Source organism: Dasypus novemcinctus, chromosome 9 (genome assembly GCF_030445035.2).
Source record: "Dasypus novemcinctus isolate mDasNov1 chromosome 9, mDasNov1.1.hap2, whole genome shotgun sequence".
Lineage (NCBI taxonomy): Eukaryota > Metazoa > Chordata > Mammalia > Cingulata > Dasypodidae > Dasypus > Dasypus novemcinctus.
This window is the reverse complement of record NC_080681.1, coordinates 81,385,029-81,410,845: the sequence shown is the minus strand read 5'-3', so window position 1 is coordinate 81,410,845 and position 25,817 is coordinate 81,385,029. Positions and strand designations below refer to the sequence as shown.

The window sequence follows — 25,817 nt, the reverse complement described above, 5'->3', positions numbered from 1 at the left end:
CGGTCACTCAGTGAGCCTGAGCCTTCTCAGAGAGTTTTCCTGTCTCAGAATTCTTGGGGAGGCAGTGCCAGCAGAAAAAACCCAACCAAGCTTTAGGGTCAGAATCAGAACATTTGGGATTCTGGCAAAAAAGTCACTTTACCCCTCTGAGCCTCAGTTTCCTCACAGGTAAACAGGGACAATTAATACCTGTATCAGTCACAGAGCTGGCCCCGTCTGGCTGACGCTCTTCCTGGCAGCTCCCAGCCTGCCCCTGCCTTTAGATTCCTCTCAGCTCAGGTATCCTCGTGCCCCCTCACCCCTCCGGCTTCCATCCCTGCCTCAATCCTGGGGCCCGTTACCGTCCCCTTGTCTGCAGAGGGACAGACATGGCTACACTGCTCTCCCCTGCTCAGAGCCCTCACAATTCGGTACTGCTCTCAGGATGGAGCCTGGGCCCTCACAGCAGCTTCCCAGACCCACAAGCTCCGTCAGCCTCTTCTGCCCTCCCACAGGGCTCGCTGGCCACAGTGAACCCCTGGTGCCTTCCCCAAATCCATGGTTTTCTCACCCCATGTCCCTCTATTGCCTCTGCTTGGAGTCCCTCCTTCCTCCTTGGCCAACTCCTAGGCACCCTGAGAGCCCCACCCAGGCATCACCTCCTCCAGGAAGCCTTTGCCACCCTTCCAGCTGCACGCCCACAACCCTTTGAGCATCTCTGCCCCGTGCTGGGATGTCACTGTCGGTGCCTGTCTCCCCAACCAGGCACTGCAGGCATGAGAGTGGCCCAGCCCTGACGGCTCCCTGGGCGCCAGTGCCCAGCTCTGGGCCTGGCTCAGAGCAGGCCAAGGGCGTGCGAGATGATGAGGACCCTGCTGTGCACGGACGCTCAGGGCTGAAGGCTCACTGTTCAAGCAGCTAATGTGCCGAGCACCAGCTATGGCCAGGTCCTCTACGGGTGTCTTCTTCGGTCCCACAAGGACTCTACGAGCACCACACCCGCTTCACAGATGAGGAAAGTCCAATTCAGAAAGGGACTTGCCCAAGGTCAGAGAGCTAGTAAGTGACAGAGCCCGACTCTGCTTGCTCCTGATCAGACCTGGTCCTGGAAGCCACCCAGTGACCGGCTCAGACAGCACAGCTGCTGGGGGGGTGCTGAAGGGACGCCTCAGCACTTGGGGACACGCCCTCTTTGCCAAAGGCGCAGCGCTAATAGTGGCATTCTTGGCACTGGGGTGAGCCAGGGTGACGGAAGGGGTGGCCTCACCCCCCTAAGCCCTCTCTCCCCCCTTCCCACCCACACCCCTGACCTCTGACACAGCGACTGCGCTTCCTTCATCATGTTGCCAGCCAGCAGGATGTCCTGGGGGTCGAACGTCATCATGGCCTGCATCCCCAGGATGGTGGCGTATGTCAGCGAGTGGTACATGCTCTCCTTGGTCCTGCCAGAGGGAAGGGGCCCTGGGCACCAGCTCCTCCTACTCCAGAGGCAGCAGGCTCCGTGAGGTCCTCCACCTCACCCCCCCCCATTCCTCATGTGGGACACAGGTCCAGGGAGGGGAAGGCACTTTCCAAGGTCACGCCCATTCACTGCCACTCAAGACCTCAGCGCCCATTCCCAGCGCCTCCTCTGCCTGCGGAACCCGACTTGGCCTGACAGCGTCTCGTCTGTTCAGTGGGGAAGGCAAGGCCGAGGCTGCTGAGGGGACTAGAGATGGGCTTAGCTCTGCTAGGTGCCCAGGCCCTGCCTGTTGCCTCGTGCGCCCACCTCCAGCGCTGAGCCCTGAGGTCCTGGCCTCCTCTCCATCCCCAAGCCCCCCCAGGCCTCCCCATCCCTGCTGCCTGGTTCCCCCACCCACAGTCCATCATCTCATCTGGCACTCTGGTTAAGTGTGTTCTCTGCACAAAGCAGGTCCCGCCCACCCCTCCTGCCCTCTGCCCCTTCTGCTCCTGCACCCGTGATCTGGTCACACTGGAGAGTATAGCCCTGGCCACATCGACCACACATATCTTCCCCCAGAAAACCCCACACCTTCCCTCCTCCAAGGCTTTGCCCATGCTGTTCCTCTGACGGAAATGCCTTTCCCTTACAAGTCAACTCATCTCCTTACAAGCCAACTCACCCATCAAGGCCTCTCTGAGCCTCAGTTTCCTCATGGGTGAAAGATAGGACAGTTAATACCTGTATCGACCACAGGCCTCAAAGGCCACCGGGAATCAGGCACAGATCACACTGAAGAGCAGATCGCACTCTCAGCAGAGGCCGCAGCTCCCTCCCAGACGTGGGCACCTCGAGGGCAGACCTCCTCTCAGCCTCAGCACCCCCAGGACAGGCCAGGCCCAGCCATCCTCAGGAAGCGTCTGCCTGCCAAGCCGCCCCAGCTCCCCACAGCCCCCCGCTTCTCAGTTGAAGGGCAGCCTGCGTGTGGGGTGGGGGGGTCTCGGCTAAGACGTGGAGAGAACAGCACTGCAGGCCCTCCCTGTGCTTGGGGAGTCGGTTACCAGGCCTGGGCCTTGATTCCCGTGTCCACAAAGTGGGGACATAACAGCTGCGTGCCATGTCCCTGTGGGACTGTGCAGGGATTAGCTGGGCCTGGCATATAGCAGGTGCTGCAGCAGTTTTCACTCCCTTCCCCATGTCACCTCATTAATTATTTACAAAATTCCTCTGTGCCAGGCTTATGCTGGGAACTTTGGAAGAAGGAGAGATGATTCAGGTTTATGGACTCTTCCATTGCAAAACTCACATGACTTTACCAATTCCCTCCTTTTCTCGCTCATAAAACACCTCTGTAAATTGAGTTGCTTTTTTAAACTTCTGGGTGACCCTCAAGTGTTATTACGCTGGGGAGAGTCCTTTGTGAAGGAAACAAAAGGCTGGTGCCCCCCTTTCCCAGTCCTGCCTGCTGTCAAGTCACCCCCTGCGTCTTTCTGGGCCTGCTTGGTCTGAGGGCAGTGGCCTGTGGAAAGGAGGGGGGCCTGCTGTGTAGGAGAAGGACTTGGGCTTCAAAGTCCCCCACAGGCTAGAATCTGGGCTTTGCTGTGTCAGCCTTGTGACCCTGTGCATCTAATAGCTTCTCTGAGTCTCAATTTTCCCCTCTGTGAAATGGATACACTAACCCTTTTCTCAGAGGGCTAGGGAGACTTCAACAGGACATTCAGCTGATGCTCAATAAATGTGCCAGGGGCAAGGGTAACAGGGTAAAATGCTTCTCCTTGAGGAGGGGCTTCCCTGGGAGCACACAGACAACCACCCCCCAACCCTGGGCCTCTCCTTCGGTCCAGGCCCTGCCTTCCTCTTCCTATGCCCAGCAAGAGGGACGGCCCCGCCCAGGCAGCTGGCAGGCAAAGCGGAATTTCTCGTCTGAGGCCCAAGGCCCCAACAAGCACCTGCAGCTGGGAATCCTGAACCCTCCCCAGCCTACCACCTGGAAGCCCCCCAACTCGTCTGGGCTGGGAAGCGGGGTTCAGAGGTTTAACAACCCCCCAGATCTCAGACACCCCAAGTTCGGGTTCCAACTCAACAAGTTCTTGTTTGCACATACAGTCCCCTTGCCCTGAGCTGGACCCAGTTCTGATGCCCCACTGGGGTCCCACCTTCTGGGGCCCAGCCCAGCTCTCAGGATGGGGAGGGTACTGGAAGAGCCATTAGAAGACAGGGTGTGGGACCCGGGATTCCTTGGCCACTGGGGGGTCGGCTGAGCCCAGCAGCGTCTAGCCCACCCCTCCTCGGCCAGCAGCCGAGCCAAGGGCCCAACAGCAACTTGTCAGTCATTCTGCTCCCACCCTTGACCCCACCATGTGGGCCTCTTACCCCGTCCCAACCCCCAGCCCTCCTCCCTGGGGTCCCCCCTCCTGCCCCTCCCCTCTTCTCCCTCCAGTCCCAGCTGTGGCTCTCCCTGCCCCAGGCCCTCATTCCCCGGGACCTCCTGGATGAAGCCCTTCTGGTCCAGAAGGCAGGCAGCCCCTCTGCCTCTCCCCGCCTCTCCGCTCCTTCACCCTCACTAAGCCTCCCTCATCCTGCCTCCTGGTGTCTTGGACCCTGTTCCCTGGTCACGGGCCCCCCTCACTGGTCTCCTCTCCAGCCCAAGCAGCTCCCTGGGGTCCCACATTCCCAGTCCCCCCTCCCATCGCCCTGTCCTTCTGCCCCAGGGACCTGCCCCAGCTCTCCCCTCTCCAGCAGGCCGAGCACCTCCGTTCCTCATTCACAGCCAGGCCTTTGCACAGGCTGCTCCTTCTGCCTGGAACACTCCCAAACACCTGAGAAGCCTGGCTCCTTCTCATCCAGCCGACTCAGCTTGAATGTCATTTCTTCCAGGAAGCCGTCCAGGGCCAGCTCTATGGGGATGTGGTCTATGTAGTTGCACCTGGCCCCATCCTCTGCTTAATGCTCGGCTGCTGTCACTAACTGAAATTCGTGATAGTTTTCAAACAAGGGACCTGCATTTTCATTTTGCAGTGGGCCCTGCACATCATATAGCTGGTCCTAAAGCCTTCCCTGACCAGCCCCTTCCCCATACGAGTTGGGGTCTCCGTACTTCCTCCAGCATAAGCGTCATGCCACCTGATTGCTTATTTCACTGCTTTCCTGGTGGGCTCTGAAAACAGCCCACATCACGTTCAGTGCTGTGGCCCCAGCACTCAGCTGCAGGGCACGTGAGGGCGCTCAAGAGATGTTGCTGAATGGACCAGTGACGGCTGCCCAGCCACCCACCTCCCGTGGACCACACCTCGAGCCTCATCATCATCACCCAGAACGGCCCTGCTTCTGGAGTCTTCAATGATGCCCCCCCATAACTTCCCAACCTTCGCTCCTTCATCACTCCCGCTGCCCCACCCCCCTCCTCCAGTCTGTCCTCTCTGTTCCTGACCCCCAATTTAGCTCCCTCACACCACCCCACTCTCTTGTCAAAATACTTCAAGCTAAACCTTCTAACCTTCTGCGGCACCCAGTTAGGAACCCAGCCCCAGATCCACACAACTGCCCACTCGCCCCACTGTGCCACTGAGCAACGCTGGAGAAAACCACCCAGCACACAGCAGGCAGCCCCCAGCCTCAGCCAGGCCCCACACGTTGCTCAGAATCGTCCTCTCCCCAGTCCCCACCATCCCCCGAGGATGACCCCTTGCTCTCGGCAGGGCCCTGGCCACTTCCCTAGGAGAAATTCCCCGCCCGTACCCAGACACACCCTGAACTTCCCGCACACACTCAGACACAAACACACTCAACTTATCTCTGCCCACACCCATTTTTACCTCCTTCACTCCCTGCAGCTGAAGGAAGCAGGCACTAGGCCTCCCGTCCTGGGTAAGCTCCACCCTGCTTGGGATCCAGGACAGCACAGCAGCCAGAGGCTGGGTCCTGGACTTGAATCCTGGTTCCCACTCTCATTAACTGTGAACACTTATTCATCAAGAAAACTAACTGAGTAGACACGATATGCCAGAGACAGTGCTTAGGGATAGACACACTGCTACAAAAACAAACTAGAAGCTGAGACAACACTAATTACAGAAGTGACATATGGAAAGCAGTGCGGAGGCAGGCGGAGGGAAGCTTGGTCAGGCTACCAACCTGGGGTGCTGGATAGGCTAACATCCCCCACTGCATAAAATCAGGACAAATAAAGGAGACGGTACATGTGCAATGAGGAACAGCAAAGGAAAATGGACCCCAACTGTCTTTGAAGCTTCCATGACTACACATGAGAAGGGAAGGCTGTTTTTTACATTTTGTTTCTCTAGACCAAGGGTTCCCTCTCTACTGGGGTGGGAAGCTAAATTTTGCAAATCTAATACCCCCTGCCAATTTCTGAAGATAACATTTGTTGTCACAACAGGGGGATGGAGTATCCTATTAGTGACTAGTGTTTTGGGGAAAGTTCTAAAATACAAAAGAACAGGTCTTTTTCTAGAATGGAGCAGAGTCAAGACTCCTGCCAGAGCGCCCTCCTGAAGCATGGGAAGGTGATGCAGCCCTTCAACGCAGAGGGAATAAGGAGAGAAAAGCCCTCTCGGAACCCGGGTTTAATATTTTCTGTGCTCTGACTCCCTTCTCTTGGACCCAAGTGTGAGGAACAGTTCAGGGCATTAGGGGAGAGGCCAGTGTCTATGCTTGGGATGGGGCAGGACAGGGCAAGCCAGCTGGGGTGGCCTGGGGGACAGCCGGTTTCCAGTGGCAGGAGGCTAGCCATGGTCTGGAGTCTGGGGCTGAGTGAGAGACAGGAATTGACGAGGGTAGGGGGTAGTGGGAGACGGGGAGCCTTCCAAAAACCCTGGAAAGGGGCCTTAGATGTGAAGTGAAACAGCAGTTTGGGGCTTGGCCTGCCTCAAGCATGGCCACAATCTTGCTGCAGACCTACTCTCCCTGCCCTGCCCCTCCAAGCCCCTCAGAGGGTGGGGATGGGCGTGGGGGCTGCTACCAGAGGGTCTGCTGAAAGACTCACTACGATCATCACAGCCTGGAAGGAACCACATCCCTCCTGCTGGAAGTGGACCACTGTCCCCCAGGCAGGAGGACGACGGCTCAGTCGAGTCTAGGGAAGATGAACAAGGCAGGCTTGGGGACATACGGAAACCAGTCCCCCTACCTCAGCATTTGCTTTTCCTTGGGGCTTGGGGAAAGCAGGTTTGGCAGAGGATAACCTCGATACCCAGAGCTGAAAAGAAGGGAATGAAGAGAAAGTACACAGTAGACATGATTAGACCCCTGCCCTCACCCCCACCCAATCCCACAACTCACACAGCGATGCAATAACTATGCAATAACTCTCGATGTTCCAAATGAAGATACAAAGATGGTGCACCCAGAAACCAAAAATAAGATGTTATGGGGTGGTGGCGGACTTGGCCCAGTGGTTAGGGCGTCTGTCTACCACATGGGAGGTCCGCGGTTCAAACCCCAGGCCTCCTTGACCCGTGTGGAGCTGGCCCATGAGCAGTACTGATGCGCGCAAGGAGTGCTCTGCCACGCAGGGGCGTCTCCCGCGTAGGGGAGCCCCACAGGGAAGGAGTGTGCCCCATAAGGAGAGCAGCCCAGTGGGAAAGAAAGTGCAGCCTGCCCAGGAATGGCTCCGCACACAAGGAGAGCTGACACAACAAGATGACGCAACAAAAGGAAACAGATTCCCATGCTGCTGACAACAGAAACGTTCAAAGAAGACACAACAAACAGACACAGAGAACAGACAACTGGGGGGGTGGGGGCCAAGGGAGAGAAATAAATAAATAAATCTTAAAAAAAAAAAAAAGATGTTATGGAGTATGATGGTTTAAAGCTGTATCAACCCCAGAAAAACATGTTCTTAAATTTAACCCATCCCTGTGGGTGTGAACCCAATATAAGTAGGACCATTTAATGAGGGTACTTCAGCTAAGGTGTGGGCCACTTCAGTCAGAATGGGTCTTATCCTATTATTTTTTTTTTAAAAGATTTATTTATTTATTTAATTTCCCCCCCCTCCCCTGGTTGTCTGTTCTTGGTGTCTATTTGCTGAATCTTGTTTCTTTGTCCGCTTCTGTTGTCGTCAGCGGCATGGGAAGTGTGGGCGGCGCCATTCCTGGGCAGGCTGCTCTTTCTTTTCGCGCTGGGCGGCTTTCCTCACGGGCGCACTCCTTGCGCGTGGGGCTCCCCCACGCGGGGGACACCCTTGCGTGGCACGGCACTCCTTGCGCGCATCAGCGCTGCTCATGGCCAGCTCCACACGGGTCAAGGAGGCCCGAGGTTTGAACCGCGGACCTCCCATATGGTAGACGGACGCCCTAACCACTGGGCCAAAGTCCGTTTCCCTTATCCTATTATTGGAGTCCTCTATAAATGGAATTAAAACTGAGGGAGAAGGAGAAAGCCACTGAAGCAAGAAGTTGAAAGCAATGAAACCCAGAAGAGAAGGCCACCATGTATTTGCCATGTGGCAGAGGAGCCAAGGATCACTGGCAGCCAAACTTTGGGAAGAAAGCATTGCCTTTTTGATGCCTTGATTTGGACATTTTTCTGGCCTCAAAACCATGAGCAAATAAATTCCCATTGTTTAACCCAATTCATTTCACAGTATTTGCTTTGTACAGCCTGGGAAACTAAAATATAGGGAAAAGAACATTCAGAGAACAATAAAGAACACTAGGAAATTAATCATAGGATTATTGAAAGAAAGGAAAATCAATAGAGGAGTTTAATTATAAAGTTGAGGAAATCTCCCAGGAATTGGAAGAATAAAGAAAAGATAATGAAAGGGGGGAAAATATTTTTTAAAAAAAGACTCAGAAGAGGATCAACCCAAAAAATTCAATATCTGACTTTTTAAAGAAAGCCCAGGTTCTCTCTGCCTAGAGAAGCCTGCACCAAATCTCAGTATGTTTTCCATCCTTCTCTCCTATTTCCCAGCAAGCTCTGTTCTTTCCCCCATTTCCCAATACATTCTTTTTACTGGCCTAACTGGGAAAAAAAAAAAAAAAGCTCAAGAAAAGGAAACAGAACAAGCACAGAGGGATTCTACAAGAGCACTTCCTAGAATTGAAAGTGAGTATCCAAATAAAAAATACTGAATAAAAAAAGACCTACACCATGGCACATCACTGTGAAATTTCTGATTTGCAGGGATAAAAGAGAAGATTCTAAAATCATGTCTGGAGAAGGGAATAAAAGATCCCAAATAAGGAGAGTTAGTAGAGTTTTCACAGCTATATTAGATGCTAGAAAATAGGGGTCAATGTCTTCAAAATTCTGAGGGGAAAAATATATTTATGCACCTCTTTCTTAGGAAGCTTCTAGAGGACAAGCTCTAGAAAAATGAGGAAGTATTAAAGGGAGAGAGACGCAGTATCAAGGAAACAGGTGAGAGCAGAGAGAGTTCTAGGAGACAGCTGGAAAGTGGCCTGCAGGCCTGCAGATCAATCCATCTGGCAGAGGACAGACGCCTGCAGGGAAAGGAAAAGGGAGACTGAGAGCTTGCTTACTTGATATGTTCAAGCATTTTGGAAAGAACTTGGGTAGGAAGGCCTCAAGGAGTGGCTATGAAGATTTAAGTATAAATGTACAGTAAACTAGGCAAATGGAAGAAAAAAAAAAAAAGAGAGAATCATTAACTCCAGAAAGGAAACAACTTACTATACTACTTATCTCTGCAATGAACATTAATTACATAGTTACAACAATATAAACACTGATTACTGATGTAATGATAAAAACATTGTTATCAATGTGTTGTAATGAAAAGAAGATGATGAAAGAAGGGTAGTGGGATAAGAATAAGAAAACTAAATCCTGGTCTACCCATAGGTGAGGTTTAAAAGTGACAAGTAAACAAGAATGAACTTTATGATATGAAAATTATCTCAAAAGAAAAAAAAGACTTTAAAAAGTGATGAGGCAAAATCAGTATAAGCATGTTATTTAGAAATAAGGCAGTAAACACTAAAAGAAATAGCTAACCTTCCTTATTACCCTAAAATGCTCAGTAAAGTAGGCAACTCAAGTCTTTGGTGCTTTGGGGGGAAACACAGAAAGTCTGTGTTAGAGCTGATGGGAAGAAAACCAAAGTGGATTCAGTGTGAACAAAAAATCAAAGTACAAAGAAACCTCAAGAGCCTAAGCTCTGGGAAGTCACGATGACCCTGGGGAGGGCTGCTCACAGGCTGTGGGATGGGGAGCCTGAGCCGTTTTTATGGACTCTCAAGGGTCACAGTGACCCGAAGGCTGAAGGAGTTCAGTTACACAGGCTTTTTCGTTCTCCATGATCCAACCCCACACCCATCCAACACGCACGCACGTGCACACACACCCAACCGCTGGTGCGGCCGTAAGGCTCACCTGGGCTTGAGGTAGCCGAGTGCCTCTGAGAACTGGTTGGTGAGGAAGAGGTCCAAAGCGGTCATGCACTGGTCCAGAGCCTCATGCAGGCTGCTCACGGAAGTCCTGTGGGGACAGACACAGGCCTTCACCCTGGGGCCCCACCTCCCCGCGAGCCAGATCTGCGCTCCACTGGGCCCAGTCAACCTCCCAGGCCAGTAGGGAGGCTGGAACTGAGCTCCTCCCGCTGCCACTCCACCCTGGACCCAGGGACAATTTGAATCACCTCTGACAGTTCCCAAGGGTATGAGGAGGACCAAGGAGGTGTCATCTGAGAGGTAGTGGGGTACAAGGGAAGAGACTAAGGACAGGAGTCAAGGAGGCCTCAGGAATAAATTTATCTTACCCCCCACGAGGGTAAAGGGAATCTTTGTAGCCCTTTTGACCCATCGGGCTGTGTTGCCCCCTTGCAGGGCAAAACCCATCTACTAAATCCCACTTCAGTCCCTCTGCTCCTCTTCCTTCTCCAGACCTTCTCTCACCCACCCCAGGCCTGTGCTAGAGAATCCCAGAGATACTGTCACAATGGGCCGCAAAAGGCAGTTGGACCTGTAGGAGCTGGCAAGGCCTTTTGGGCTCAAGTGTCACCTTCCCAGTGGCACTTCCAGTACAATGTACCCAACCCCCTTACAATCATTATGCTTCTCCATGGCTCTTATAGTCTATGGACACTTCACATGATTTACTTATTTTTGTGTTTATCTGTTTTCTTCCCTGCTGTGTCTCTAGTAGTTTGTATCTGGTATTGAATAGGTTTTTGATAAAATGTCTTCTAGGTGAATGAATAAAGAGTCAAAGGCTAGGAGGCAAATCCCTGACCTTTCTGAACCTCAGTTTCTCCACCTAAAAAGTGAAAAATGAAACTAGGAGATCCCAAAAGTCCTGCCCATCTTATGGTCTTGATAACATGTCAAAGGACTGCTTTTAACTGAGATAGTTCCAGAAAGGGCCTTGATAACCTCACTGAAAGAAGATTCTTTTCCCAAATGGTATAAGAGAAATTCCCTTCCACCCGGTAAACTCCTACACATACCTTGAGGCCCAACTCTAATGTTTCTTCCTCTGTGATGCACTTTCCAAGCAAATTGAAACATGTCTCATTCAAAACTGAACTTGTTTGTCCTCCCAAATCTGTCCTCCCCAATTTATGCCATCTTAGTAAATGACACACCCTCTACCCAGTTTCTCAAGCCAGAAATTTTTATTTTTAAGATTTATTTTTTATTTATCTCTCTCCCCATCCCCACCCCCCCAGTTGTCTGCTCTCTGTATCCATTTGCTGTGTGTTCTTCTGTGACCACTTCTATCCTTATCAGCGGGACCAGGAATCTGTGTTTCTTTTTGTTGCGTCATCTTGTTGTGTCAGTTCTCCGTGTGTGCAGTGCCACTCCTGGGCAGGCTACACTTTCTTTCGCGCTAGGCGGCTCTCCTTATGGGGCGCACTCCTTGCGCATGGGGCTCCCCTACGCGGGGGACACCCCTGCACAGCAGGGCACTCCTTGCGCGAATCAGCACTGTGCATGGGCCAGCTCCACCCGGGTCAAGGAGGCCCGGGGTTTGAAGTGTGGACCTCCCATGTGGTAGACGGACGCCCTATCCATTGGGCCAAGTCCACTTCCCTGATATATATCCTTTTTTTTTTTTTAAGATTTATTTTTTATTTCTTTCTCTCCCCATCCCCCCGCCCATTGTCTGTTCTCTGTGTCCATTTGCTGTGTGTTCTTCTGTGACCGCTTCTATCCTTATCAGCGGCACTGGGAATCTGTGTTTCTTTCTGTTGCATCATCTTGCTATGTCAGCTCTCCCTGTGTGCGGCACCATTCTTGGGCAGGTTGCACTTTCTTTCACGCTGGGTGGCTCTCCTTATGCGCGTGGAACTCCCCTATGTGGGGGACACCCCTGCGTGGCACGGCACTCCTTGCGCACATCAGCACTGCACATGGGCCAGCTCCACATGGGTCAAGGAGGCCCAGGGTTTGAACCGTGGACCTCCCATGTGGTAGACGGACGCCCTATCCATTGGGCCAAGTCCACTTCCCGGATATGTATCCCTGACACATCCCTCTCCCTGGCCTCCTTCATCTCCAAGCCTGATGGATTCTACCTCCTAAACATCTCTTAATCCACCCTCTTCTATGCCCAGTGCCCCACTCCAGTCCAGGCCACTATCATCTTTACCCAGGTCTATTAGAAGATGGGTCCTTCCACTCCTGTCCCTATCTACTCTCTGTTAGGTCTTTTTATTCTATATTCCATATCCCTTAACTCCTTTCTTTGCCCTCTCGTTGTCTCTCCCTGCTAGATTCTGAGTAATTTATTTAGATCTATCGTTCATTTCACTAATTCTCTCTCTGGGTGGGTCTGAAGTGCTACTTATCTCATCCACTGAGTTTTTAATTTTGGTGATTATATTTTTCATTTCCAGAAATTCCATTTGGTTCTTTTTCAGATCTGCTTGGTCATTTTCAGCAGCATTTTGGTCCTTGCTTATGGTTTCAAGTCCATCTTTGATTTCTTTACACATTTTAAATGCAATTATTTATATCTATATCCCTTAATTGCAGCATTTTAGACTCTCAGGGAACAAATTCTGCTACTTGTTTCTTGGTCTATTGCTCACAGTGGCCTTTTTCCTTGTGTGTTTTGTAATTTTAGACTTTGAGCTCATATATGATCCCAAAGGGACCTTGGGATAAGAATACCTTCCTCCAGAGAGGATTTTCATTTACTTAGGCCAGGTTCCCTGGAGCACTACCACCCTGAGACCACTTTAAGTTACTATTTTTAGTTTACTATTTCCTGGGCAATAAAGGTAGTGCAAAGGCAGGCCAACATTTATAATTTTCTAGGGAGCCTCCCTTGTGTCTCCCTCTGCTTGTGAGTAGATATTTCTTATGGCCAATCCTTCCATTCATTGAGGGTATAGCCTTTTAAGGGTCCCAGATTTAGGAGGGAGGGAGAGAGAAGGTTAAGTTTCAACTCCTCACACAGTAGAGGTCTAAGACCTTGTTTCCCACCCCTGGTATACCCAAGGTTCTAGGTTTCTGGAATTTGTAAATACCCGCAAGGTTGTTTTGGCCTCATCTAGTTTACCAAGTGGATTTCACTTCCCTCTTCATTCTTGGCCTGAGGGGATTTCTGTTACTTCTGTGGGAGTGCAGAATTGCATTTAAAAGGATGTTTGCTGTACCCATCCAGCACCTAGGTTTTCCTGAGAGAGAATGCCAGAAGCATTATTCCCTCCAATCCACCCTCTCATAATAGCTGATCTTTTTAAAGCCCAAATCTGATCACTGTCACTCCTGATCTAAAAATCTTTCAGTGGCTACCCATTACTCTTAGATAATGACCAAGGACCTTTCCATTGCCTAAAAGGCCCCACCCGAAGCAGCCCTTCCCCTCCGTCCTCCTTTGTGCCCCCAGAGCTTAGCCTAGTGACCGGCACCCACTGGGGCTCAAACTGTTGGATGAATTAGTGAATGACTTTATCAACCAAGAAGCAGTGAGTACCTGCTGCCCTGTACATTTAACTCTGCTTGAACCCTCACAAAGCCCTGAAGTGGGATTATTAGCCCCAAAGCACGTGAACTGAGACACAGAGGGAAGGTGACATAGCCAAAGTCACACGCCCAAATTTGGGTTCTAATTCGAGTTCCTGCCTGAGCCAGTGCCCACCAGCCCAGTCCCAGGGAGTCCTTGAATTAATCACCCTGGCTCCTGTCCATCCCTAAACAGGTCCAGAGGCAAGAGACTGCCCCCCATTTCTACAGACACACCACTACCTCCACCCCCCTCCCAGGAAGGGGTCTGTCTCCTTGGTCTGGTTGGAGGGGACCGTGCACAGCCTGAAGGACAGACAGTGCAAAGGCACCCCTGCCTTACGTAGCAGGCCAGCCCCTCCTCTGCTCACCCTGCGAGGGGGGTGTGCAGTGACCACCCCCAAGGCTGGGAGTTGCTTCAGGGCAGGCCCCTGAGCCGATTTCGTCCCTCCTGCCTTCCCACAGATACCCACTATTCTCCCCTCTGGACCAGGCCTGAGGCTGCGCTCTGGAGAGCTCAGGGTCTACAGCAGCAGCAGGTGCCAGGCAGTGTGATGAGGACTGGATAAGGGGAACCACTGGGGACTGAAGGGACTCAGCGGAGGCCCCTAAAACAGGGTGGGGGTGGGGCTCAAGGAAGCCCTTTCAGCACTGAGTTGAGTTAAAGAAGGAGAAAGAGGGCCAAGAAGGCGCAACAGCGCTAACAAAGGCTGCAGGCAAACTAGCAGTTTGGAGGAGGCCCAAGCAGTTTGGCAGAGCTGGAAGACAGAGGCTGGGGACGGCCTGCTAAGTGGAGGCTGGGGACATTGGCCCCATCCCACCTAGTGATATCTTTAACAATCAAGCCATCACCACCCAGTGAATATCACTAGGAATTACCTAAAATGATGTCTGTATTATCTCACTGGATCCTGCCAAGAGCCCCAGGAGGCAGGGGCTCTATCTACATTAGACAGATAAGGAAGTGCAGACCTGAAGACAGGAACCTCATCTGGCTCCCCCAGGAGACTGGGAGAAGACAAAAATGCCCCCCTTATCCCCTCCTGGCAGTGAGGAGGGCTCCCTCTTTCAGCCCGCCCCATGCCTGCAAGGCCCTTCTGCTCCAGGGCACTTTGCTGGGCCCAGGCCACAGACATTCCTGAACTCCCCACTGCGCCTCGGGGAATGAGGCAGCAGGGGTGATGACCAGGCCGGGAGCTTTGTATAGTGGGGGAGGGGGTCCGTCCCTCTGAGACTGCACCCACACTTTAAGCTGAGAAGGGTCCTGGAGGGCAGGAGGGGGCACCAGACGCCTGGAGCCACCCCTCTTTTCCCTTCCCTCTCAGCTCCCTGCTGTGGTCTGCCTAGAAGCTGCTCCTTAGTGCCTGAACAGCAGAATCGCGCATAATTGGGAAACCCTCAGTCCCCTCTGGAAACAGAAACTGCCCCCTACCACGGCCCTGGGCAGAGTAGGGGAGGAGCAGGGCAGCAAAGTCACTCCTGCACAGACTGGAGTCAGAGCTGGCTTCTAATTCCTGCTCTGTCCTCTGGGGAACGTGGCTCAGAGGGAGAATTAGCCTGTCCGTGGGGACCCACTGCTTCCAAAGTGACCTTTCTACACTGCAAACTGAATGTGACCTTGTTCCCAAAGGGTCCCCCTTAGCTGTGCACCAAGTACCCTCCTGCTGCAATCTGATCACCCAGTATCACGTGGCATGAAGTGATGTGACCATGCCTGTTGCAGCATGGCCTTCAAGAGTTCTGAAAGAAGACACCCCTGGACTCAGGCTGCAGCTCTGCAACCTACTTGCTGGATGACATTTGGAAGGTTCTTTCACCTTCTGAACCTAAATTTCCTCCTCAGTGACATGGGAATGACAGGGCCTACTAGGTTTGTTGTGAGGACCAATAGCACAATGGGAATTACCCAGGAAATGATCACGATTGTTCTTTTTCTATGATTATGTATTTTCATCATTTTCCTTATTGAGCAGGACTGCTTTTTTAATGAAATCAATGACTTTGAAAAATTGAGTGCACATATCCTAGGACCCAGTAATTCCACTCCTAGTGGCACCCTAGAGAAACATGCACATAAAAGGTGACAACTTTGAAAGAATATTCACTTTTTGAATATCAGTGAAAGGCACCAGGAACCAAAGCATATCGATGTTCTTCAAGAAGCATAGATAGGGAAGCAGAATTGGCTCAACTGATAAGAGTGTCCACCTACCACGTGGGAGAGCCAGGGTTCAAACCCAGGGCCTCCTGACCCATGTGGTGAGCTGGCCCACGCACAGTGCTGATGCACGCAAAGAGTGCTGTGCCACGCAGGGGTGTCCCCCGCGTAGGGGAGCCCCATGCACAAGCAGTGCGCCCCATAAGGAGAGCCGCCCCACGCGAAAAAACTGCCCAGGAGTAGCACCACAAACACAGAGAGCTGACGCAGCAAGATGACACAACAAAAGAGACACGGATTCCCAGTGCTGCTGACAATACAAGCAGACACAGAAGAACACACAGTGAATGGACAGAGAAATAAATTTTTAAAAAAGCACCATTAAGTAAATATAATAAATGGGAGTCTAGGTATATAATGGCATACCTCACACATCAGTGGAAGTGGGGGGGGCAGGCAACAATAGCAGAGCTACAAGGATCAACAAGGCTAAATTTCAGAAATAATGATGAGTGAGAAAAAACAACCTGCAGAATGATACATCCTTCCTGACCCCACTGATATAAAACTTTAAAGTGAATAAGGACACATTTCTTATTTTTCAGAAGCAGACACAGTCAGCAGAAGGGCTAAAAGAGGCAGGAAAATGATCAACCCAAAATTCAGGATGGGGATTATCTCTGGAGAGGGAAAGAGGGAGGGGAAAGAGGTTGGACAGGCATCCACAGGGGCTTCAACTGTCTCTGCCATCACTCATTTCTCAAAAAGAAGAGTATGAAATCAATGGGGCACAATATTAAACTCTGACAAAACAGGCATGCGAGTTCATTTTATTATTTGCTATATTTTTCTTAAGGCTCCAAATATTTCATAATTTTCCATTTAAAATTTAAGGCTTGGTTTGTTTACCACTGGCCCACCATGTCCAGGGCTGGGCCCAGAGCAGGCCTTGGTGCATGTTTGTTGAGTGACTGAATGAGTGTCTATGATGAAGGTGGGGATTGGTCCTGCTTCAGCCCTCATCGGCTAAGACCCCACCAGGATGGCACTGACCAGGTGGGGACAGATGGACCTACGTGGCCTCAAGGAAGAGTGGGACTCCCACGGATGCACAGGGAGGCAGATAAGGCTCAGCATGAAGAAGAGAAGCCAGATCTCTGCCCTGGAGACATGCAGCTGGGGTCAGAGGAGCCAGCGGTTGTGGGGGCACTCGGACACCTGATGCAAGTATGTAAAGAAGAGGGATGAATGCGGCTCCCAGCTTGGCAGTCTATGATTCTTTGACAGCAACCTGCTGCATGCCTGCCTTCTCTCTGGAAATCACTTCCCTGGATCCAGCAAGGTGGAGCTCAGTCAAGGATAGGCGGAAGGGACCTAATCAGGCTCCAGGTCTATAAAGTCTTCAGCCCACCTCAGGGCGGAAGCAGCCAGCTAGCCTCCCTGTATTTTCCAAAGGAGGGAACAGAAGCCTAGAGAGGGTAAAGGACTTGGCCAAGGCCACACAACAAAACTGTCAAGATAAGACACAACCAAGCCACCCTCTCCCAGGCCAGAGTGTTACCAGGGACCCAGCGGCCAAGCCCCCACCCCTCTGTCACCGCACCCCCCACCACACCGCAGGCCCTCTGGAAGCCTCCAGCTGCCAGCTGGCACCGGTCTTGTCACTTCCCTGTTCACGTGTCAACCCTGAGGCCCTTGGCAAATATTGTCGCTGGTGGTAAGGCCCCTGGCAGGACAGACACCCCTCCCAGCTCACCTGGGCAGAATCTCCGCCCAGCAACCTCTGAGTAGTCAGGGCTTCCAGCAATCGCCCCCTACCCACAGGGGCCCAGAAAAGGTCTCCCAACAGTTAGCAGCTGTCAGGGCTACAGGGGCAGGGTGGGGTCCTAAAGGTTCTCCGGGGTGGGGGGGGGGGGGCGTTGCAGAGATCCGTGTTTACAGTGACAATACCCACCTTATCCTACCTGGTTCCTGCTGCGGCCAGTGGGCCCGGATCAGTCCAGCCCAGGTCGGACCATACGTTTGCCCTTTAACTCCCCCAAATTTCTCTTCAAGTGATGAGGCAGAGTGGCCTTCCGTAGGCACTTGGGCATAAGACAAAACTACCCCACTTCCTACCTCCTGTGTGAACTAAGACAAGTCACTGAAAAGCCCTGCCTCAGTTTCCTCATCTGTAATGCGGGTGATAAACAGAGCCCACCCCACAGGTGTAAACGCCACGAGGGGAGGAAGGTGGCTGTTACTCCAGCCGCTGCCACTACAGCCCCGTGAGAAAGTTGGGACCCAGAGGGGGAGTGACCGACCCAGGGACCCCGCGACTCCACTCTCCCCGGCTGTTTCCGCAGCCCCCTCCCCCGCCCCCCTGAGGCGGCGGCGGCGCCCCGAGGCCCGGCCGGGTGGGGGGCGCCGTGCGCCCGGGGCAGGGGGCGGGAAGCCGCAGTGCGGGCCGCGGGCGGGCGGCCGGGGAGGCCTGGCGCCGCGCCCCCCACGCCCCCGCCGCCGGCGGCCGGGCCCGCGTCCCCCCAGCCCCCCGCGCGCACTTACCCCGCGGGCGCGGCGCCCGGGGCGCCCGCCGTGCTCATGGCGAGGGGCGCGGGCGGCGCTGCCTCCCCCGCACGCCCGCCGCGGCCCAGGTGCTGCCGCCGGAACCGAGCCGGGCGCTGTGCCGCCGAGCGGCCGACGCGGCGACAGGGGCGTGCGCGCCGGGGCGGGGAAGGCAGCGGGGCCGGGCCTCGGTCTGCCCACCCGCGCAGTGGGGCCATGGTCGCCGCCTGGCTGCGGCCGACGAGAGATTGGGCCGAACTGGGTGGCGCGGAGTCCGCCTCGGCAGAGACTCCCCATCCCTCCACCCCACCCCCAGCTCAAGTATGTGTGCGCGTAACCCCGGGACTCGTGCCCTCAGACAGCCCCTACCATCTGAGGGCAGAAGGTTCTAGACCTGAGGCCCATCGCCCTGTCACTCTCCCTTCCTCACGACTCGCACCCCGCAGCGACCCCTACCTGAGCCCTTCATCATCCTACTTACTCTGGGGTGTCTAGGCAGAGAAAGTCCTAACTTCCAGAGCCAGGCTTAGATTTTAATTCCATCCACTTGCCCAACTGTGTGATTAGATTTGCAGAAGACCAGAAGGTGGAAAATGATACTGTTTAGCACTCACTGCTAGCCAACAGTTTACGCTTGCCTTCCAGAATAATCCCGGTAACTGCAGTTTTACAGATGGGGAAATTGAGGCACAGAGAGGTCATGTGAATTGCCCAAGGCCGTTCACCTAAGTGGCTAGCTGGGATTGGAACCCAGTGCTCCATACTCTGAACGCACACCCCTCCCCTCCCGGGTTCCCCTCTCTAGTGCTGTGCATGGGGGCCACAGAGTACTCCCCAGGTGCCTGCTGTGTGCCTGGCTCTGAGGTGGGAGTCTAGGACCAGGCCTGAAGCAGGCCTTGGCTCCTGGGGGAGAAATCCACTGGCCTTTAAGGAGTTAACCAGTCACCACCTCCTGGCCCCACAAGCTCTTCATCATGACTCATCAGAGCACAGGGCTGCCATTAGAGCTGTTCCTTCACAGAGGCAGGGGACAGGAAGAGGGACTCCAGCTCCCCTGGATGGGCTACAGGGTATCAGAAGAGGAAAGAGGGCTGGGAAGCCTATAGAGACAGCCATGGTGGGAAGAGAGCTTAGACCGGGTCCCATGGGAGCCCGAAGTCTGGGCCTGCTGAGGGGGCAGAAGGAGGCTTGGGGGAAGAGGGTGAGTGTTTAAATTGAAGAAGGCAGCCCGGAAGGTAGTGAGTTCCCTGAGCAGAGGCCAGATGCTCACTGCAAGAATCATCCCATCTCTGAGATTCTTAGCCATAGGCAGGAAGAGATCCTGAAGTAGGAGGAGCAGGCTCTGATGGTATCCACCATCAGCTCTAGGAGACCACATGAGGGACAGTGCTATCTAGGCTAGAGGAGTCTGGGGGGCTTCCTGGAGGAAGTGGGGACAGAGCTGAGCCTTGAAGTTTATATTACTTAAACATGATGAAGTAGTGGAGAAGTTGTATCAAATGGGAAAACAGCATGGATGAAGGTATGGAAATGGACAAGGGCACAAAGATAATAGCTGGTGTTTGTGAAACTGGTGAGAAGACCAGTAGTTTGTGTAAAGAGGAGTCCCAAGTGATGAGGCTATATGGGCATGGGGGTCTGTAAGGTGCTGTGTACTTTCAAATCTCTAGGCATTTGCACATACTGTTCCCTCAGCCTGGAACACGCCTTCCTCCCTTATCACTATGAGTCATTCATTTAAACAGGGGCAGGACCAGAAACTTACAATTGGAAAGCCTTTTTTTTTTTTAAGATTTATTTACTTATTTCCCCCCTCCCCCTCTCCCTGTGCCCTGCTGTGTTTGCTGTCTGTGTCCATTTGCTGTGTGATCTTCTGTATCTATTTCTTTTTTTGTCTTCTCATTTTTCCTCCTCTAGGATTCACCAGGGTTTGATCCCGGGGACCTCTGATGTGGAGAGAGGTTCCCTGTCAGCTGCGCCACCTCAGTTCCTGGTCTCTGCTGTGTTTCACCTTGGCTTTCCCCTTCATCTCTCTTTTGTTACGTCATCATTTTGCTGCGTGACTCACTTGCACAGGCACTGGCTCCCCGCGTGGGCACTCAGCTCACCACATGGGCACTGGCTTGCCACTCAGGCACACTTTCTCTTCTTCTTTTTCACCAGGAGGCCCCAGGGATCGAACCCAGGCCCTCACATATGGTTGGCGGAGGCCTTATCACTTGAGCCACATCTGCTTCCCTGGGAGGCCTCTTTTTTAAAAAAGAATACAAATTTACCATAAAATTTTGCCAAGGCCTTCCTAGGGCTTTGGAAAGTGCATCAGAGTGAGAGGTCATAAAGCTTCTCCTGCATTAGCAGTATTTAACCAACATATATCAAAAACCTGTCACATAAAAAGCACAAGCAACAAAAGAAAAAATAGATAAAATTTAAATTTAAAACTTTTGTACATTAAAGGACCCTATTAAGGAAGTGAAAAGACAGTCTACAAAATGGGAGAAAATAATTGTGAACATATATCTGATAAGAGTTTGATATCCAGAATATATAAAGAGCTGCTATAACTCAACAACAAAAAGACAAATAGCCCAATTTAACAATGGGCAGGGAAGCAGACTCATCCCAATGGATAGGGCGTACGCCTACCACATGGGAGGTCCGCAGTTCAAACCCCGGGCCTCTTTGACCCGTGTGGAGCTGGCCCACGCACAGTGCTGATGTGCGCAAGGAGTAGGGGAGCCCCACGCACAAGGAGTGCACCACATAAGGAGAGTCACCCAGCACGAAAGAAAGTGCAGCCTGCCCAAGAATGGTGCCACACACACGGAGAGCTGATACAACAAAAAGAAACACAGATTCCTGGTGCCACTGATAAGGATAGAAGCGGTCACAGAAAAAAAACACACAGTGAATGGACACAGAGAGCAGACAACGAGCACACAACTGGGGGCAGGGGGAAGGAAGAGAAATAAATAAAAAATAAATCTTTAAAAAATAAAAATAAAAAAAATGAAAAATAAAAATGGGCAAAGAACTTGACAAGACATTTCTCCAAAGATATACAAATGGCCAATAAGCATATTAAAAGATGCTCAACATCATTAGTCATCAAAGAAATACAAATCAAAACCAAAATGTAAAACAATATGAGATACCACTTCACACCCACAAGGACGGCTATAACTAAAATGATAATAATAATAATAAATGTTGGTAATGATGTGGAGAAATAGGAACTCTTATACAGTGTTGGTGGAACTGCAGAATGGTGCAGCCACTGTGGAAATTTTGGAGGTTTGTCAGAAAACTGAAAATCAAATTACCATTATGACCTGGCATTCTCACTTCTTGACTTCTTGGTATATAACACAAAGAATTGAAAGCAGGGACTTGATAGATATTTGCACACCAATGTTTACAGCAGCATTACTCACCAAGACCAAAAGGTAGAAGCAACTCATGTCCATCAACAAATAAGGGGTTAAATAAAATGTTGTATATGTATACAGAACAATGGAATATTATTCAGCTGTAAAAAGGAATGGAATTCTAATGCTTGCTGCAACATGGATGAACCTTGAAGACATCATGGTGAGAGAAATAAGCCAGTTACAAAAAGACTAATACTGTATCATCTTGCTTATATGAAACGCAAGAAGAACCAGACTTCATAGAAACAGGTGGTGGTTTATAGCTTGCCAAGTACAGGAGGGATGGGGCAGGAAAAGGAAGTTATAGCTTAATGGGTGAGTAGTTTCTGTTTGAGGAAATGAAAAAGGGGAGGTAATAGATGTTGGGGGTGATAGCACAATATTACTGAATCGTACACCTGAATGTGGTTAAAATGGGACATTTTGTGCTCTATACCCATTGCTGTAATAACAAGTTGAAAAAGAACCTACCATATGCCAAAATTCCTACTCACCCTATATAGGTTTCAGTTCTGAAGTTGCCTCCACGAAGGAGTCCACCCTCCCTGGTTGGGTCAGGGGCCTCCTGGGAACCCACTACCACCCTGCTCTCTGACACACACCAAAAGCTCTGGGCTGCCACTGTTTGGGTTTGTGTGTGTGTTTGGGGGGTGGGGGGGGGGGATTTGTGACTGTCTCTTTGCCACCAGACTAGAACTTCTCAAGAGTAGGACCTGATCAGATTCATCTCTGCCCCAGTGCCTGACATAGGGTGCCTAATTACCAAATGGTAATAACTGGGCCCCATACTTTATAATTTATCTCTGAGGCAATTATTATAATATGGCTTGGGTTCATTAAAGGTTTATTACATGCCAGAATGGTTTTCAGTTTATTACATGGATTATCTTATTTCGTTCTCACTTTTAACCCTCTCTGTTCCTCAGTTCCCTCCCCTGTAAAATGGGAATAATAATACTGTCTATGTAAAGTGTCCAGAATAGTACCTGGCATGTGGCATGTACCACAGTGCTATGTAAATGCTATGATGATTATTCTTCCCATTTTACAGGTAAAAACTGAGGCTCAGTAAGGTTAGCAGTAGCTAACAGGGCTGGCACTCTGCCCATACCACCACGGTGGCAGTGATAGTAGAGCTGCCCAGCTGGTGTGTCAGAGCATCAGAGAGGCCCACCCCATGGGAAACGGACTTGGCCCAGTGGTTAGGGCGTCCATCTACCACATGGGAGGTCCGGGGTTCAAACCCCGGGCCTCCTTGACCCGTGTGGAGCTGGCCCATGCGCAGTGCTGATGCGCACAAGGAGTGCCCTGCCACGTAGGGGAGCCCCACATGCAAGGAGTGCGCCCTGTAAGGAGAGCCGCCCAGCACGAAAGAAAGTGCAGCCTGCCCAGGAATGGCGCTGCCCACACTTCCCGTGCCGCTGACGACAACAGAAGCGGACAAAGAAACAAGACGCAGCAAATAGACACAGAGAACAGACAACCGGGGGAGGGGAGGAATATCATCAAGGCAATGCTTTCTTCCTGAGGAACGGTGTTCTGGGGCTGGCTGCCGGGGATCCTAGCTCCTCTGTCACATGCAAAGGCACATGGCAGTCAGTGTCTGCTGGTCTCTCCCTTCTCTTCCAAATTTCACTGATTTCAGTTTCTTGCTTCCCTGCCTTTCTTCTCTATTAAGGCCTCCATTAATAGGATTAAGACTCATCCTGATTGAGGTGGTACACACCCTAACTAAAGTAACCTCACCAAAAGGTCCTAGCTACAGTGGATTTACAGCCACAGGAATAGATTGAATTTAAGAATATGTTTTTTTCTAGGGTACATAACTTCAAAACAATCACACTTCACCCTCTGAACCCACAAAAGACATGTTCCTTCTAGATGCAAAATACATTCATTCCATCACAATATCCCAAAAGCCTTCTGTCACTTCAGTAACAATGCCAAGTACAAAGTCTCATCGAAATTGGTTATGGATGTGGCCTGCCCCGGGGACACAATTCCCCTCCACCTGTGGGCCTGTGAAACCTAGAGAAACAACTTAACTGCTTCCAATATACAATGCAGGGACAGGCATAGGAAAAACACTTCCAACCCCATAGGGGGAAATTGGAAGGAAAGCAGGGATCACCGGTCCCAGATAATTCCAAAACCCAGCAAGGCCTATTCCATTAGATTTCAAGTTCTGAGGGTCATCTTTGGAACAATGTTTTGTCCTTTGGGCCTGACGGAGCAGCATCCTTCCAGGGGCTTGCACAGCAGCCATGCTCCCCCCGAGCACCGGGGTGAACGCGCCACCCTCTTCAAGTATCAGGATGGTGGCCAGGCTCTCTGCAATTCCTGGGGCATAGGCTCTCCTCTGAGAACACTGGGGTGGCAGCACTGTTCCTGAACAAGGGCTGGGGGAAAAGGCCCACCCTCTAAAGCACCAGGGCAGCCTCAACTTTCCTAAACACACATTTTCTGACTCTTTTGGCCAGAAAAGATGTTTTTGGTTCAGACCTCAGCTCCCATGGTTCTGCCCTTAAAGTGATTTTTCCTTCAGTCTATTCCTTTTCTGTCTCTTTTAGTGCAAGCTGGCAGTGGTTCCATTTTGCAAAAAACTTGTTGGTTTTGCATGTAGTTCAGATGTGTCCAAACCATCAGACAATACAACTCTCCACAAATCCTTCCTGGGTAACTGCATTTCCAATCCTGATTTCCACAGAAATTTCTGACTCCATGTTCAGTTAAACCATCACAGGAAGCACTGTTATCTGGGGACATTCATTTTCTGGGAGGTTGGCATTTTCCAAACCATCAATTTCTGGTTTCTTTGTGCCCAGGAGTTCAGTTCTTAGCTTATCCCTTTCCTCTCATATTTTACTATAAGTTGCAAGAAGAAACCAGGCTGAGTGTCCACACTTAGCTTGGAAATGCCCCCTGCTAAATATTCAAGCTCATTGCTTTCAGGTTCTGCCTTCCATCCAACATCAGAACTCAATTTCACCAAGCTATTTGCCACTTTAAAACAAGCATCATCTTTTTTTTCCAGTTTCCGATAACACATTCATCATTTCCATCTAAGGCTCCATCAGAAGTATCTTTAGCATCCATATTTCTACCAATGGTCTCGTCAAAGGAATCTAGGCTTTTTCTTTAAGCATCTCAATTCTTCCTGCCTCTACCCATTACCCAATTCCAAAGCCATTTCCACATTTTTTGGTATTTGCAATAGCAGCACCCCACTCTCCTGGTACCAAAATCTGTTTTCGTTTCCTAGGCTGCTCAAAGCAAATACCATTAAGTGGGTCACTCATGGTTTTGAGGCCAGGAAAATGTCCAATTTAAGCATCATCAGAGCATTGCTTTCTTCCCAAAGAAAAGATTGCTGCCGGCAATCCTTGGCTCCTCTGTCCTACGGCAAAGCACATGATGTCTGCTGGTCTCTCTTCTCTTTCAGATTTCATTGACGTCAGCTTCTGCTTCCATGGCTTTCTATCTCTGAATTTCACTCTTTTATAAAGGAATCAAGCAATAGAATTAAAAGCCATCCTGACTGTGGTGGAATATACCTTAACTGAAGTAACCCTCCTCAAAGGGTCCTACTTACATCCACAAGAAATGGATTAAATTTAAGAACATGTTTTTCTGGGGTACATAGCACTTCAAAACCATCACACTGGGTGACCCTGCTCGGCTTACACGCCCATCCCACACTAAGCTGGCAGCCAAGCTCCAGGGACCAGAAGAGCATCCTGAGTCCTGGGTCCCCCACCCCTGTCAGGGCACCTGCTTCCTGGGAGATGCCTAATCTGCTTCCCTCCTTTGTTTCCCCCCCAGTTTGCAAGTACAGATCACTAGGGTCACCAAATCTCTTGATGGCCCTGAGGACCTCCATGGCCTGGCTTTCTCTTGGCCACCCCTTAGTTCAAGAAGGCTCTTAACAAACAATCGTTGAGTGCAAGCTCCTCAGAATGCCCAGTATGCTTCACAGTAGCATTACTTTTCATCCTCCAGATGAGAAAACTGAGGTGTGGACCGAGTGTCTTGGACCAAGGTTTAGCCATAGCTTGAACCAAGGTTTCAACTCCTTATCCTGTTAGGAAAGGGAGAAGAAGAGAGGAAAGTAGGGGCATATGGGAATGGAGAGGTCAGAGAACTTGTGAAAAATTATGCAGTTGTAGAAAAAACTTAAGCTGTGAAATCTGGTTATTTAGGGTATTTCTCAGGTCTGCCTCTACCTCTCAAAACCCCAGTCTTCCCATCAGTAAATCTGGGGTAATAGCCCCACCCTCTCAGAGATACTGTGAGGATTACTGCGACTACTCCAGAGAACT

General features: G+C 51.2%; 1 protein-coding gene across 7 annotated transcripts in view; it reads right to left on the bottom strand.

Moving 5' to 3' along the window:
- The window catches only part of TTC39A (tetratricopeptide repeat domain 39A), a 60,279-nt gene that overhangs the window by 22,326 nt on the left and 12,136 nt on the right, over positions 1–25,817 (bottom strand). For 3 of the 7 annotated variants that reach the window (XM_058303608.2, XM_058303607.2, XM_058303606.2), the window contains exons 2-3: positions 9,788–9,892; positions 1,290–1,421 (exon numbers count right to left, since the gene is read on the bottom strand). In XM_058303608.2, coding sequence (XP_058159591.1) covers positions 1,290–1,421; positions 9,788–9,852 — 197 coding nt within the window. In that variant the 5' untranslated portion in view covers positions 9,853–9,892. Of the gene's footprint in view, positions 1–1,289; positions 1,422–2,161; positions 2,546–5,235; positions 5,321–9,787; positions 9,893–18,067; positions 18,301–25,817 lie in introns of those variants that run through there. The other 4 variants (XM_058303604.2, XM_058303605.2, XM_058303609.2 and 1 more) reach the window with 3 other exon arrangements.